Genomic DNA, 12,154 nt, shown 5'->3' on the forward strand with positions numbered 1-12,154 from the left:
CTAAGGAGAGAGACCATACGCATCCCCAGGAGGCTTCGAATCAGACATACAGCAAGCACTAGTTGATGAGAGTAGTACTGATAAGAATTGTATTGCTGGTATCAAGGTCTAGGACCCAGGGCATTGCTAAAACATAAAAACAAAGCAACAAACGCAACTGATGGCATGCCAATCTAGTGGCGCCTAGGCCGAGGAATCATCATCTAAGTCCACCAATGCATCATCAACTCTTTGATGTGCAGAAACGCCGTTTCCCAGATATCATGTTCGTAGTGTTGTGTTGTAATGTAACCCTTCCAAACCCATAAAATGCGATGAGACTCCTCGCAATGCTACGCTAATCGCGTCAAAGTACGTTCCGCACACTCAATGTGGATGCTATCCACTGTACTAACTCAACGCATAACACGGCTGCCTCGGTATCTATTGGTTCTTGGTATTGTCTGCCGTCTGACGCGTACGGACGTTGTTTTCCCATGTATCCCAATCCTCATAATCGTTCGCTTGTTGCCGCGCGGGTCGTGGGGTAGGCCGAGATGGCGGGCCCAATAGGTCACCGAATTCAAGCTGGCAGTTCGAATCGAGCACCATGTTGGTGATATCAAAGTTTGAACCGGCAGAGTTCACAGACTCGGCCAAAGCCCGATTCATTGCCTCCAACATGTCAGAGTCATATTGATGATCGACAGGTTGCGTCTGGAGATATTCCTCCAATGCGAGCTCCATCTGGGCAAACTCGTCGTGGTGCAGACGAGGACTCCTTCGGATTGGGTTCTTGGCCGACCTGGGTGTCCGCGTCGGTGTGCGGCGCACAGCCGCGGGGGAACGAAGGAGATCACCCGACCTTAACGAACGCGAGACACTTCTAGTGACACTTCTAGTGATGGGTCGGTGGCTCGGCGTCGGTCGGGTAGGGGTTTTGAAGGGTCCGTTGTTGGCCGCCGGTTCTCGAGGGGGTGGCGTTGATGGACGAGCGAGGCCGGGACTCCTGAAGAGGTCTTCGAGAGCATCGTCTTCGGGAACAGCAAGATTTTCCTTATTCGCACCAGAGCCGCCGGAAGGCGTGGCGCCGTGACCATGCTCCTTTATAGTAACCTCCTTGTTCTGGGCAGCTACAACTGGTGGGTTCGGCTCGAGTACTGTTTGCACGACATTGACGGCAAGCTCGCCCAGTGCCTTCGAGACGCCACCCTTCCGTGGCGAGGGAAACAGGAGTCGTCGAGTTGCGCCCATGCCCTGCACATCGGTGTTGTCAATGGTGATCGGGCTCTTGGCCGTGCCACTGCCTCTAGAGTGGGTCGACCCAGGGTTGGAGACATTCCCAGGAGACGTTGGCTGTGAGCCGTAGTATTCCGGCGGCTGAGATGCCGAGAACTGGGACATTGATCGCTGAGAAGCATCATTGACATTGCTGAATTGGGAGACGCCACGCGATCTGCTCTCATCCATTGGCGAAGCTCCTCGGTCGTCAGGTCCGATAGGATCCGTAGTGAAGTATGCCTCAGACGTCGGATTGAGTGGATTCGCCGAACCGGACTTCTTCGTCTTGGGCGGTCGTGGAGCGCGACCGGTGCCCCGGGCACGCCTCTGCTGGCCGAGGCGAGCGCCGTCCTTCTCCCACTTGTCCTGTGGCCGATGCGACTTCCACTTGGTCAGCCAGATGCCACAGGGGTTGCAGAGCATGTGATCCTTCCAGTCGGCCTTGTCCTCATGAGGCGACAACGTCTTCTTGATGATTTGATATCTGATCGGCTTCTCATCAGCATCCCGGTCCAAGACCAAGATGGCGGTGATCCTTCCAGGTTTATCCGAGAATTCAGTGAACTCTGGTACGCCCTCATGCTCTTGAGACCATATCTTGCGCCACGTGGGAGTTTCAATGGCCCCGCAGTTGCTGCAGTACATGGGTGTCTGCCCACTCGCGATCGCCTGCAGGAGCTTCTCTCTGATGGCCTGCTTCTTGACGTAGTTCTTGTTCGATTTGGAAGGCTGTGGTGGTGATCTTGGAGGCTGCAAAGCGTCGCTTGGCGGGCAGGGTGCTTCCGAGAAGGAGGTGGCTTGTGGGAGAGCTGGAGCTGGCAAGGCGACAGGACCGATGGGGTCGCTGGCCGGAACCGAAGGAAGAGCCAACGAAAAACCTGAGGAATTAGACCGTGAAAGAGAAGGTGGCGCAGATGGCCTGGCAAACGTCGCGGACACAGCCGGATCCATTCGTGGATCCGGCAAAACGGTCTCTGGCGACATGTTTCGCACTGCTTGGGCAAGCTTTTCCAGACCCATGTCCAGGTATTCGCCTGGCAGTCCCGCCTCAATTTTAGGAGCGATTTGACTGTCGGTTTGGACGTCAGGGTTCGCCGCCACAACATGCTCCTGTTGTTGTGGCGAAGGCTCTTTTTCCGCGGGCTGCGGAGGCGGAGGGAGTGTGACTGTCGAGTCGCTGGCAGCGTGCTGTGGAGGTAACGAAGACTCCAGTGGTAGCGTCGAGGTGGGAGGCCGGGACGTAACCTGCTTGTTGTTGTTGTTGTTGTTGTTCGGTGCCGAGTCCATTTCACTAGAAGGCTGCGTCGCCAGATGGAAAGTATATACTGGGATTTGTGGTGGCTGAGCACTCCGCTTTTTCGTACTATTGGAGTTTGATCTCCGCGCAGATGGCAAGACGACCGGCTTGGGAAGCTGAAGTCTGGCCCCATCGGCTTCGAAAACATCATCTACTCCTCCGCTCATGAAGCCTGAGTCCGGCTGAGGCATTGGCATAGGAGGAAGGATGGGGCTTGATGCCGGCGGACTGGACCGAACAAACCTCGTGTTACGAGGGACTGGCGGCGATGATCCTATAGCGGCGGGGCTGTCATCGGAGTATGCGGGAGATACGGCGTCTGAGTCGGGAGAGCGGCCGTCTTGCTGGCTTGGGGACAGAGCAAATGGCGGCTCTGGATATTGTGGTTGGCCGGGGGGGGTCGCAGCCTGGCTCAAGGTCGATTGTCGTCGAAGCTTGCTACTGTTGGTTGGCTTCCCAGTCTGCGGCATCATGGGGCCTCTCTCTGGTACTGGCGTCGGTGCTCTAGGAACATCTTGCATGTGTGAGCCCATGGGCGCCTCGACGGAAATGCCCATCGGCCTCAAGGTTCGCAATGAGCCGGCCGTGCTAGCGGTCACCCGCAGGGACTCGGGGCCGCCACCGAACGGGGCATTGATATTGCTCGTGACTTGGGTCATGACGGTGGCCCTCTTCTTCTTGGCTGGGCCGTCATCACCATCGGTTCCATCCTCATAGCCCGAAGTGTTGCCTTGGCTCTCGGCCCTTGGCTGTTTTCTAGGGCGTCCACGCGGTCGGCCCGTAGCTCTCGACTTTCTGGATGTGTTAGATGCCCTGGATGACGGTCTGGATGGTGGGTTGACCTGGGTCTCGGTTGCTGTGTCAACAGGGGTTGGGGCCACCCTATTAGGACCATCAGAATTTTGCATCGGCGGCTGAGGCTGAGGCTGAGGCTGAGGCTGAGGATGTTGAGGCTGATTTTGCTGATGGTGCTGCTGCTGCTGTGTCGGCGGTAGCGGTTGCGGCGCGCTATAGGTAAAAGAATTGCTACGCTGGAGGTACTGGTGGTGTTGTGAGTCGGGGTGCATTGATGGTTGGTGTGGCAATGCGGCCGTTTGCGGGTGAGGTTGATTGCTCATCTGGGGGTTCGCTTGCATAAACGAGTTCCACTCGGCGTGGCTCGAAGGCGTGAGGGCTCCCTCGGCAGGCCTCGCGGGCTGTATCTCGACGCTCGTATGGCTTTCGGAGCGCTGGTAAGAGTGTCGAAGGTCGGGTCGAGGCTCGGGTTCGTAGTGGGGCTGGGCCATGGCGGCCACGGGCTTCAACTTCAACTTGATCTCCAGGATTTCCTTGATACCGTTACTAAAGGCAGAGAGGGGATTCCTTGTGGCGCGACCAATGATCTGTTTTCCGTCCGAGTTGTTGACGATCCAGCCGAGCAGGCCCTGGCCGACCAAGGGCTCATCGGGCTCTGAATAGTCGTAGGCGTAGACGGCGAAGTCGCGGGTGGCGTTGCTAAGAAGTTCGGGGCTACACTTAACCACAGCCCGAACACACATCTGAAGGTCGACCATACCGACGGTGAGTTTGTCGTCAATCGTTACTGTTCGAACGGTGAGGAGCTCGGGGTACCGCGCCAGGAAACTCTCGCCACTGTCGGCAAACGCGTACGTGACCTTGACTGCGTCTCCCAGTCAGCATATCCAGCAGACGCCAGGGTGAGAGAGAGCATAGGCAGGATTCACTCACGGCCCATCGTCTTGATGATGACACCGCCGTCACCACTCTCTACCGGGCCAGTGAAAGGCGGGGGCGGGACGGCTTGGCCGTTACCCCCCCAGTTACCCATGGGCGCTGAAGGAAATGGCGACGCCATGGTAGGCGAAGCTCTCGCTGAAAATTGCGTGCTTGTCCAGCTCGACGGGGTATTCGACGCGAGCAATGTGAAAAAGAGATATATGGAACACGGGAAGCCGGCGATGTCGAGTGCCGGCACAGTTAAAGGGCGATGACCTAGGGTGGGAAAAAAAGAAGGAAAGTGGAGGAAGAGGATTGGGTGTGGGTTGGCAGCTGGTGTTTGTAGTACTGTAGTGAAGGTGGTAAAGTGCAGGCGTCACGTAAGAAACCGCGGGGCGGGTATCATGGCCGTGGCCGTGGAAGGAGTCGCGTCCTTTGGTGTAAGTCGCGTTTTTGATAAGTGGACCAAACCACTTACAGCCCCTGCGCGACTAGAGCACGGCTGCTCCGAAACAAGTTTGGGCTCGCGTCGAGCTCTACTTCGGCGAGGTGAAAGGCTAGACAATCGGGTGAATCAAGTACTCAATTGAGTTGAGAGTTCCGAATCACACCGTCCGAAAATGTTGAAGTTGGGATTGTCAATCGCGGCCAGAAGGCGTGCGATAACAACACCACAACGAAGACGTGAGGTTGTGTCGCGTGTAGTGAAGATACAGTGGGTACGTAACGCAAAAGTCACCATACAAGACTGCAGGTGCCCGGGATAGGCGTGGGAGCGCTGCGACGTTGGGCCAGGGGTAGCAGCAAGCGTTAGCGCGAACTTCAGCTGCAGCTGAATCCAGAACGCGCCAAAACACGTCCAGTAGGTAGGTAGGTAAGCACGTTTTCGTCCGCCGCTTGAGTGGTGCTCTCCTCGGATGGTCCGTGCTCGGCCGAGACCTGAGCTGGGTTTTCGGATGGGGGCGGTTGCTGAGTGAATGCCGGGAGTGGGTCCCCTGCTCTCGCTTCTCGGGGGCGGGTGGGGCCTTGTCTTCTGGCTGACCAGCCGATTCCCCCTTCTTTGCTTCGTCGGGTTTTGTGCTTGCAACCGGGACCTGACACCGGCGACTCAGAACCAGGGCGGACCAAGCACCGGAACTCACAGAAGATGACAGGAGAAACAGTAGGGGGAAAATAAGCAGGTCTTGCTTCCCTGACCGAAGGCGGCGGGGGTCCGGGTCCCTCTTTATACTTGCCCACTTGCTGAAGCCTGAGGTCCCCTCTCTTCCCGTCTTTCGCCTGGGTTGTCCGTACAATCTCACGGACCAGGTCGATTTCCTCCTGTCGATGCGTGCCGCTCACTCGGTACCCCCTACAACTCCTGTGTCATTCCTTTTCGTTCACAGGCGGTTTTCATCGCTAGCGCTGGTACGGATATCTGTGACTCAGTTTCCACCCACACCCACCCACCCACACACACACACACACAAGTCTGGCAGCCATCAGTCGGTGACGCAACCGAAGCCATGCGAGTTCATTGTTTATGGGCCAGTTGCTTCTTTTTTGAGGGTTGAGTGGTTCCCGATGAGGGATTCAGGCTGGTCCCTAGGTCCGAACCCATCTGGCGCGTCCAACCATAATTGAGGCACCCCCAGGCAACAGCACGCAGCATCCCAACTTACCTATTCAGATGAAGCCATCATTACCCCAACTTTTCCCATCGACTCCAATAGCAATGCAGCCTTTCTGCAAGTTCCGCAACGAATCTATGAAACCCCTATCGGACCAATCAGGCACAACCATCGTGGTGTCGAGAGCCATTACATTCCATGCGTGATACCAATTTCGTTTCCACCCACCACCCGTGGCGACCCAAACAGTCCGTCACTCGCACGACTCTGCGCTGTAGTAGCCGAAGCAAGTCTCGACAGACGTGATATACCGCTTTTGATTGTATTCAGACACGTGGCAAAGCATCTACAATGTTATACACACCCAATGCTCAAAAACATATCGGTGACGCCTCCAAACAGCCATCTATTCTGTAGCAGTCTCGCGCCAAGCGGCGCGGCCATCCTCCCTAACGACAACCATGCGGTCGACAATGTCCTTCACCACCTGTTTGACACCCTCCCGACCGTTTCTGGCATCGACGATCGTCTTGATGACTTCCTTGGGGGTGTGCTGGCCCTGCAGCACGACGGCCTGGACCTCCTTCTCGGTCGGCAAGGCGAAGAAAGGGTACGGGTACTCCTTGTAATCGCGGTCGTTCAGCAGCTGCAGCGTCTCATCCGAGGTCTCGAAGAAGGGTTCCGCGATATTCATCTCGGGCGTGACGTCCTCCAACTTCGCCGGCTGCCACTTAGGTGCCTCCTTGCGCACGAGCAGCGCCGTTACGCCCTCGGTGAAGTCGGGGTGCTGCATGAACTTGGTCGCGATCTGGTGCTCGCGCTGGAAGGTCTCGGCGATCGACCAGCCACGGCCGATACGCATCTGTCTCAGCGCAACGTTGACGGCTGTCGGCGACCGCTTGTGCAGCGCGTCCAGGGTCTTGTTGGCCCACTTCTGGGTGGCGCCAGTCTCGCTCTCGAGGGCCGAGACGATGTCGGAAATGTTGTTCTTGCTGAAGCAGCGGTCGATGGCCTTGCGCACTTTGCCGGCGAGTTGGATGTGCTCGTCGTGCGGGAGACCGGTGACGTACTCCTCGAGAGTCTGGTTGATGATTTGGAGGCGCTTCTCCTGAGAGTCGTAGTCGCGGAACCGAATCTCGGCGAGACGGGACTCCAGCTGGGGCAGGGAGGTTGAGTGCAGGTAATGGGTGGCGACACCCGAGTAGAAGACGTTGGCGCCCGTGAGTCTCTCGCTCGTCAGGGCGAGATAGGTGCCGACGGATCCAGCCATCCTGGGCAGGAAGAACGAAGCGCCAACGTCGGGGAAGAATCCGATTGTCGTCTCGGGCATGGCGAAGACGGTGCGCTCAGTGGCGATACGGAAGGGGGCGTGGATGCTCAATCCAACACCGCCGCCCATCGTGATGCCGTCCATGAAGGCGATGTACGGCTTGCCGTACGTCGCAATGTAGTGGTCCAGCTTGTATTCGAGCGCAAAGTAATCGGCACTCTTCTTCCATCCGTCCTCGCTCTCCTTGTTGTATTTGGCCAGCTCGGCAACGTCCCCACCGGCACAGAAGGCCTTGTCGCCCGCTCCCTTCATGACCACCACGTTTGCCAAATCCGACTTCTCCCACTCGAGCAGTCTAGGCAGAATCTTACGGATCATGCTCGCGTTCAGGGAGTTAAGCTTTTTCGGGCGGTTGAGCTGGATGGACCGCAGGCCGTAGAGGCTGTCGAAGAGAACATCGTCGGCCTCGTCCTCCGGGAGCTGCTTGAACTCCCGCGGAACCTTCGTCGACATCTGCCACGAGGGGTTGGCATGTCAGTCAATCAATCATGTCGCGGGTGCGGAGGAGAGGCGCAACTACCGACTCACCTGTGCGCGTGATGAAGCCTCCGCGGCGACAATCTTGGCTCTGAGAGGCATACCGAAGCCCCTGCTGCAGCTCCGGCAAGAAGCAGCTACTGCGGCCGGCCTGGCTCGTACTGCAATCGTCCTTGAGAACATTTATATTTCGCCAGCTGCCAATGCGCTCGTCTAGGACAAGCGGCGCATCGACTGAGGGGTAGCAGGCTCGTGGAACAGAGGAGAAGGGAGAGGGGGAGGGGGGTGCGCGTGAGGATCGGGGAGGGTCGTTTGGTAGCTTTAGAAACGGTGTCGCGGGAATGGTTTTCCAATGCTCCTCAACCCACTTCAAAATTGAGGCCGAGGATGCCCATGGGTCTGTCACCTCAGGCAATTGGACGGCTCCAGCGGCCGGGTCAGTGCACTGACCAGGGCCGGCACGCAGCGAAAACCTCCACTGAAGCAAACCTCCAAAGGTGCAAGCTTTCCAGCGCATGTTCGCGCTGGGGTTTCCGAACGGGGCCATTTTTTCCAGCGCCGACTTCACTGGAGCGGCCCGCCAATCAGAGCAGCATTATGCGGCCTGAGCCGCGAGACTGCCAAACTCTTTCAGCCTTGCTGCAGCCCACCTACACCTAGGTCCATCGCAGAGCAACCGTCGCGACATACATCATCCACACCCTTCAACGCATCCTCCACCCCCGAAATTGCCCATCATGTCGACCGATCCCAAGATCCAGTGCGTGTTTCTCCGCATGAATGCTGCCCTGGGGTATTCTCTTTGCTAACAAACCACCTTTAGGGAGCTCCTCACCAAGACCCGCAACGAGCTCACCGAGTACGAGATCGCCCAGCTCGAGGAGCATGAGTTCAGTGCCGGACCTCTCTCGATCCTCCAGACCGCCGTGCGCAGCCACACCCAGGTTCTGATCTCCATCCGAAACAACCGCAAGCTTCTTGCGCGCGTCAAGGCCTTTGACAGGCACTGCAACATGGTTCTCGAGAATGTCAAGGTGCGACGGACCCGAATCACCCTGTCTCGCCCCTATTGAGGGCCCAAGGAAAGATGTGGTGTGCTGACATTTAGAACTACAGGAGATGTGGACAGAGACCCCGCGCCTTGCCAACGGCAAGAAGGGCCGCCCCGTCAACAAAGACCGCTTCATTAGCAAGATGTCAGTCCATGAACATGAAACCTCTGGATAGCGCATTCAACGCGTCGCATCCAGTTCATCCGGCCTGCTAGCAGATGACTAACAATCCCTTAGGTTCCTCCGTGGTGATAGCGTCATTCTGGTTCTTCTGAGCTGAAGGAGTTTAACGGTTACGAACGAGAGCGAGTTGAGAGTGTCAGTCTTGGTGCCGCCCCCCCATACATGGTCATCAACGAAAACGTCCAAAACACGACGCGTTATATCGGGCAAAGGAGCAAAACAAGGGCAACTATGTACCCGGAAGTATGGAAGGGGGGATCTCAAGCCTAACGAAATGAAACGTCGACGGGTGCTACTGCTACTGTAGAAAAGGGGGGGACAAATGTTCCCCTTGATGGAAAGCAGCGAACGAACCCAAGCTGGGAGGAAAGACTGCGCGACAAAAAAATACCCACGGTAGAGTGGTTTTTGTTTCAAAAAAAGGGACGAGATAGGCGTTGACGACAATCTGGATTCTTTGGGTTCTTCTTTTCTTCATATCCGGCTTCCCCGCGATTCGGCACCCGAACCAGCGTTCGTCCATCCATATATGTGCAACTAAACTAACCCACGCCCTCATCCGCCGCCCCTTGCGACGCTATTTTCCAAGCAGTAAAGAATTACAATAAAAAAAGAAAGAAAAAAGTGAAAAAAGGAAATTTTGAGAGAGAAGGAAAGAAAAAAACACAAGGATATCCTACAGGCGCAATATGAACTGATATCAGACCAGACCCGCCATAACACCCTTTACAGCTTCTCCCAGCCGTCCTCGCCCTCGAGGCCCGCCAAACCGGCAAAGAAGCAGCTCAGACCCCACGCGCCGGGGTCGGGCACCTGCTCAAAGCCCGAGCCGCCGATGTAGACGGTCCGGCCCAGGCTGGCCTTCATGCCCTTAGTCCTCTCGGCGCCCGCCCGCGCCGCCTCGGCGGCCTTCTTCACGTCGCCCGTCTGCCCGAGCACGTCGACGAAGGGGTACAGCGCGTCGACGAGGGTACGATCGCCCGGACGCGCGGGTGTGTACCGCGACATGGCGTCGCTGCTCTGCTTCAGGGCGGCAGCCCAGACGCCCGGGTCGGCTGCGCCGGGGGCGAGGCTTCGCAGGGCGCCGGTGAGGGCGTTGAGGAAGATGGCGTACAGTGCGCCCGAGGTGCCGTCCATGGTGTTCTCCACCACGGGGACCGCGGAGGCGAGGTCGACGACGGCATCGCCCGTCAAGGGCTTCTGCGAGATGTGCTTGAGGATGGCTGGGAAACCGTTGTGTCAGCATGCTACCGCGGGAATACGTACAAGTTTTTGTTTGGTTTTAGTATTGGTGGGGGGGAGGGCATCATCATCTTACCTTCGGCTCCTCTCTTCAGACCGATGCCGCAGTCGCCGTCCCCGACGACGGTGTCGTACTTTGTGATCTCGGGCTCGGCCGCAATGACCCTTTGGAGGGCGGCCGTGATGGCCTTGGTTGCGGCAGCAGCGTCGTACTTGAGGTCGCTGGGCTTGGTCGCCTGGCCGGCATCCGCCTCCTGCTCCCTCGTGGCCTCGTTCTTGGCCTCCCAAGTCTCTTTGAGGATAGGAGACGACCAACCGGTGGCCTCTGTGGGGAAGTCCAGCAGCTGGATCATGCTGGGACCTCCGATGTCCGTGTTGACGACGTTGAGCAGCGAGATGCTGAACCCGAGGCCGTTGAGGCTGGTCATGTACGTCCCGCTCAGAATTCGGACGGGGCGGATGCCGTAGCTGCCCTCCAGCTGCGAGGCGACCTCGGCCGTGATGCCGCCCAGCTCCAACGCGCTCACGCCGCCGAGGTTGTTGATCAAGAGCACGACCTCGTTCGAGTTGACATTCAAAAACGCGCGATCTTCATCGCCCTGGTCCAGCAGCTGCGCGAGCATCTTGCCCACCAGTCCCGGCAGGTCAGCCTTCTCCCGACCGGAGCCGGGCTCATTGTGAATGCCCATGCCGAGCTCGGCCTCGCCGAGGCGCAAGGTGCCCTCGTCCTCGCCGCTCGGGATGGCGCGCCCGGGGACGTGCACATGCTCCAGGCTCGCGCCGACGCTGACGAGGTTCTCGGCGGTCAGGCGGGCGACCTTTGCGACGTCGGCCAACGACCTGCCCTGGGCGGCCAACGCGCCGGCGATCTTGTGGACGAGGACGGTGCCGGCGATGCCGCGGCGGCCGACCTTGCCTGCCTTGGTGCGGCCGACACCGACGTCGTCGCCGACGACGACCATCTCGACGGGGAGGCCGGCGGCGCGGGCCTTCTCAACAGCCATGCCGAAGTTGAGCACATCGCCAGTGTAGTTCATGACGGTGACGAGGACGCCCTGGGCGGTGTCGACGCGCGAGGCGATGGCGGTACGCACCTGCTCGGCGCTAGGGCTGGCGAAGATGGTGCCGGCGACGGCGGCGGAGAGGAGGCCCTGGCCGACCATGGCGGAGAAGGAAGGCTCGTGGCCTGAGCCGCCGCCCGAGATGACCGAGACCTGCGCGGCGGCATTGGGGTCCGGCCGGCGGTAGATGATCTTGTTGGACTTGTCGAGGGCGAGGCTCGGGTTCGTGAGGGTCAGGCTGTGGAGGGCCGAGTTGACCAGCTTGGTGGGATCGTTAATGAAGTGTTTGGTCGACATCCTGGGCGAAGAGTAGGAGGAAGGGAGGTTCGGGGATCGCGTCGAGTGTGCGGGGCGGGATGGGATGTGATGAGATGAAATAAGATGACCTTCGAGGTGGGTGGGGTGAAGAGAAATAGGTTGACGGGGTATATGAAGATGAGAAAGATGAACAGTTCGGACGGTTCGTTAAAAACACGGAGGAATTGATGGGGATGACAAGAAGTGAACCTTCGTCACTCACGCCGGGAAGAGCCAGACTCTATGTAAGTCGGGGTCCCGAGAACCGAGAAATTGGACAGCCATGACGACGTGCCATGCTCGCTACCCGAGCTCGTTCCTCCGGTAAGTGGTGAGTGGTGAGTGGTGAGTTAACTTGGGTGCTGCTCCGTGGCGCGGGGTGATGCGGGGCCGCGGGGAGCAGAGCTCGTCACCACATTCGGAAAGCCCAAGCGCCCGGGAGAGCGCCCCCCCGGGAGCGTGCTCGGGCACTAAACGGATTGGGATATTTTAACCTCCCCGCAACATTAGAAAAAATCATCGTCGGCGAGAGCAACTCTTGCCGTGACATGCCGACCTCACCTTCTCAAATTTGAATTTCTCAATGTTGTCTTGGGATATCGTAAGCGCAAGTCGCTTGCGAATGCCAT

The 12,154-nt window shown here is 58.2% G+C and overlaps 4 protein-coding genes across 4 annotated transcripts; 1 reads left to right on the top strand and 3 right to left on the bottom strand.

Annotated features, from left to right (window-relative positions):
• Nucleotides 1-84: 84 nt before the first annotated feature.
• CDEST_04707 (Putative Zinc finger, NHR/GATA-type) lies at nucleotides 85-5,440 on the bottom strand. The gene is made up of 2 exons (XM_062920866.1): nucleotides 4,286-5,440; nucleotides 85-4,217 (listed from the first exon to the last, which is right to left on the bottom strand). Exons 1-2 carry the CDS (start codon nucleotides 4,410-4,412, stop codon nucleotides 424-426), a joined length of 3,921 nt encoding a protein of 1,306 aa, XP_062776917.1. The 5' UTR covers nucleotides 4,413-5,440; the 3' UTR covers nucleotides 85-423.
• A 758-nt stretch (nucleotides 5,441-6,198) lies between these two features.
• CDEST_04708 (Putative enoyl-CoA hydratase/isomerase, ClpP/crotonase-like domain superfamily) lies at nucleotides 6,199-8,053 on the bottom strand. Its single transcript, XM_062920867.1, has 2 exons — nucleotides 7,742-8,053; nucleotides 6,199-7,666 (listed from the first exon to the last, which is right to left on the bottom strand). Exons 1-2 carry the CDS (start codon nucleotides 7,871-7,873, stop codon nucleotides 6,290-6,292), a joined length of 1,509 nt encoding a protein of 502 aa, XP_062776918.1. The 5' UTR covers nucleotides 7,874-8,053; the 3' UTR covers nucleotides 6,199-6,289.
• Nucleotides 8,054-8,293: 240 nt separating this feature from the next.
• CDEST_04709 (Putative small nuclear ribonucleoprotein Sm D2) lies at nucleotides 8,294-9,519 on the top strand. The gene is made up of 4 exons (XM_062920868.1): nucleotides 8,294-8,450; nucleotides 8,514-8,724; nucleotides 8,807-8,886; nucleotides 8,980-9,519. Exons 1-4 carry the CDS (start codon nucleotides 8,428-8,430, stop codon nucleotides 9,020-9,022), a joined length of 357 nt encoding a protein of 118 aa, XP_062776919.1. The 5' UTR covers nucleotides 8,294-8,427; the 3' UTR covers nucleotides 9,023-9,519.
• A 1-nt stretch (nucleotide 9,520) lies between these two features.
• CDEST_04710 (Putative DhaK domain, DhaL domain, dihydroxyacetone kinase, DhaL domain superfamily) lies at nucleotides 9,521-11,857 on the bottom strand. Its single transcript, XM_062920869.1, has 2 exons — nucleotides 10,244-11,857; nucleotides 9,521-10,148 (listed from the first exon to the last, which is right to left on the bottom strand). Exons 1-2 carry the CDS (start codon nucleotides 11,523-11,525, stop codon nucleotides 9,652-9,654), a joined length of 1,779 nt encoding a protein of 592 aa, XP_062776920.1. The 5' UTR covers nucleotides 11,526-11,857; the 3' UTR covers nucleotides 9,521-9,651.
• Between the last annotated feature and the right edge of the window lie 297 nt (nucleotides 11,858-12,154).

This window comes from Colletotrichum destructivum, chromosome 3, assembly GCF_034447905.1.
Source record: "Colletotrichum destructivum chromosome 3, complete sequence".
NCBI classification, from domain to species: domain Eukaryota; kingdom Fungi; phylum Ascomycota; class Sordariomycetes; order Glomerellales; family Glomerellaceae; genus Colletotrichum; species Colletotrichum destructivum.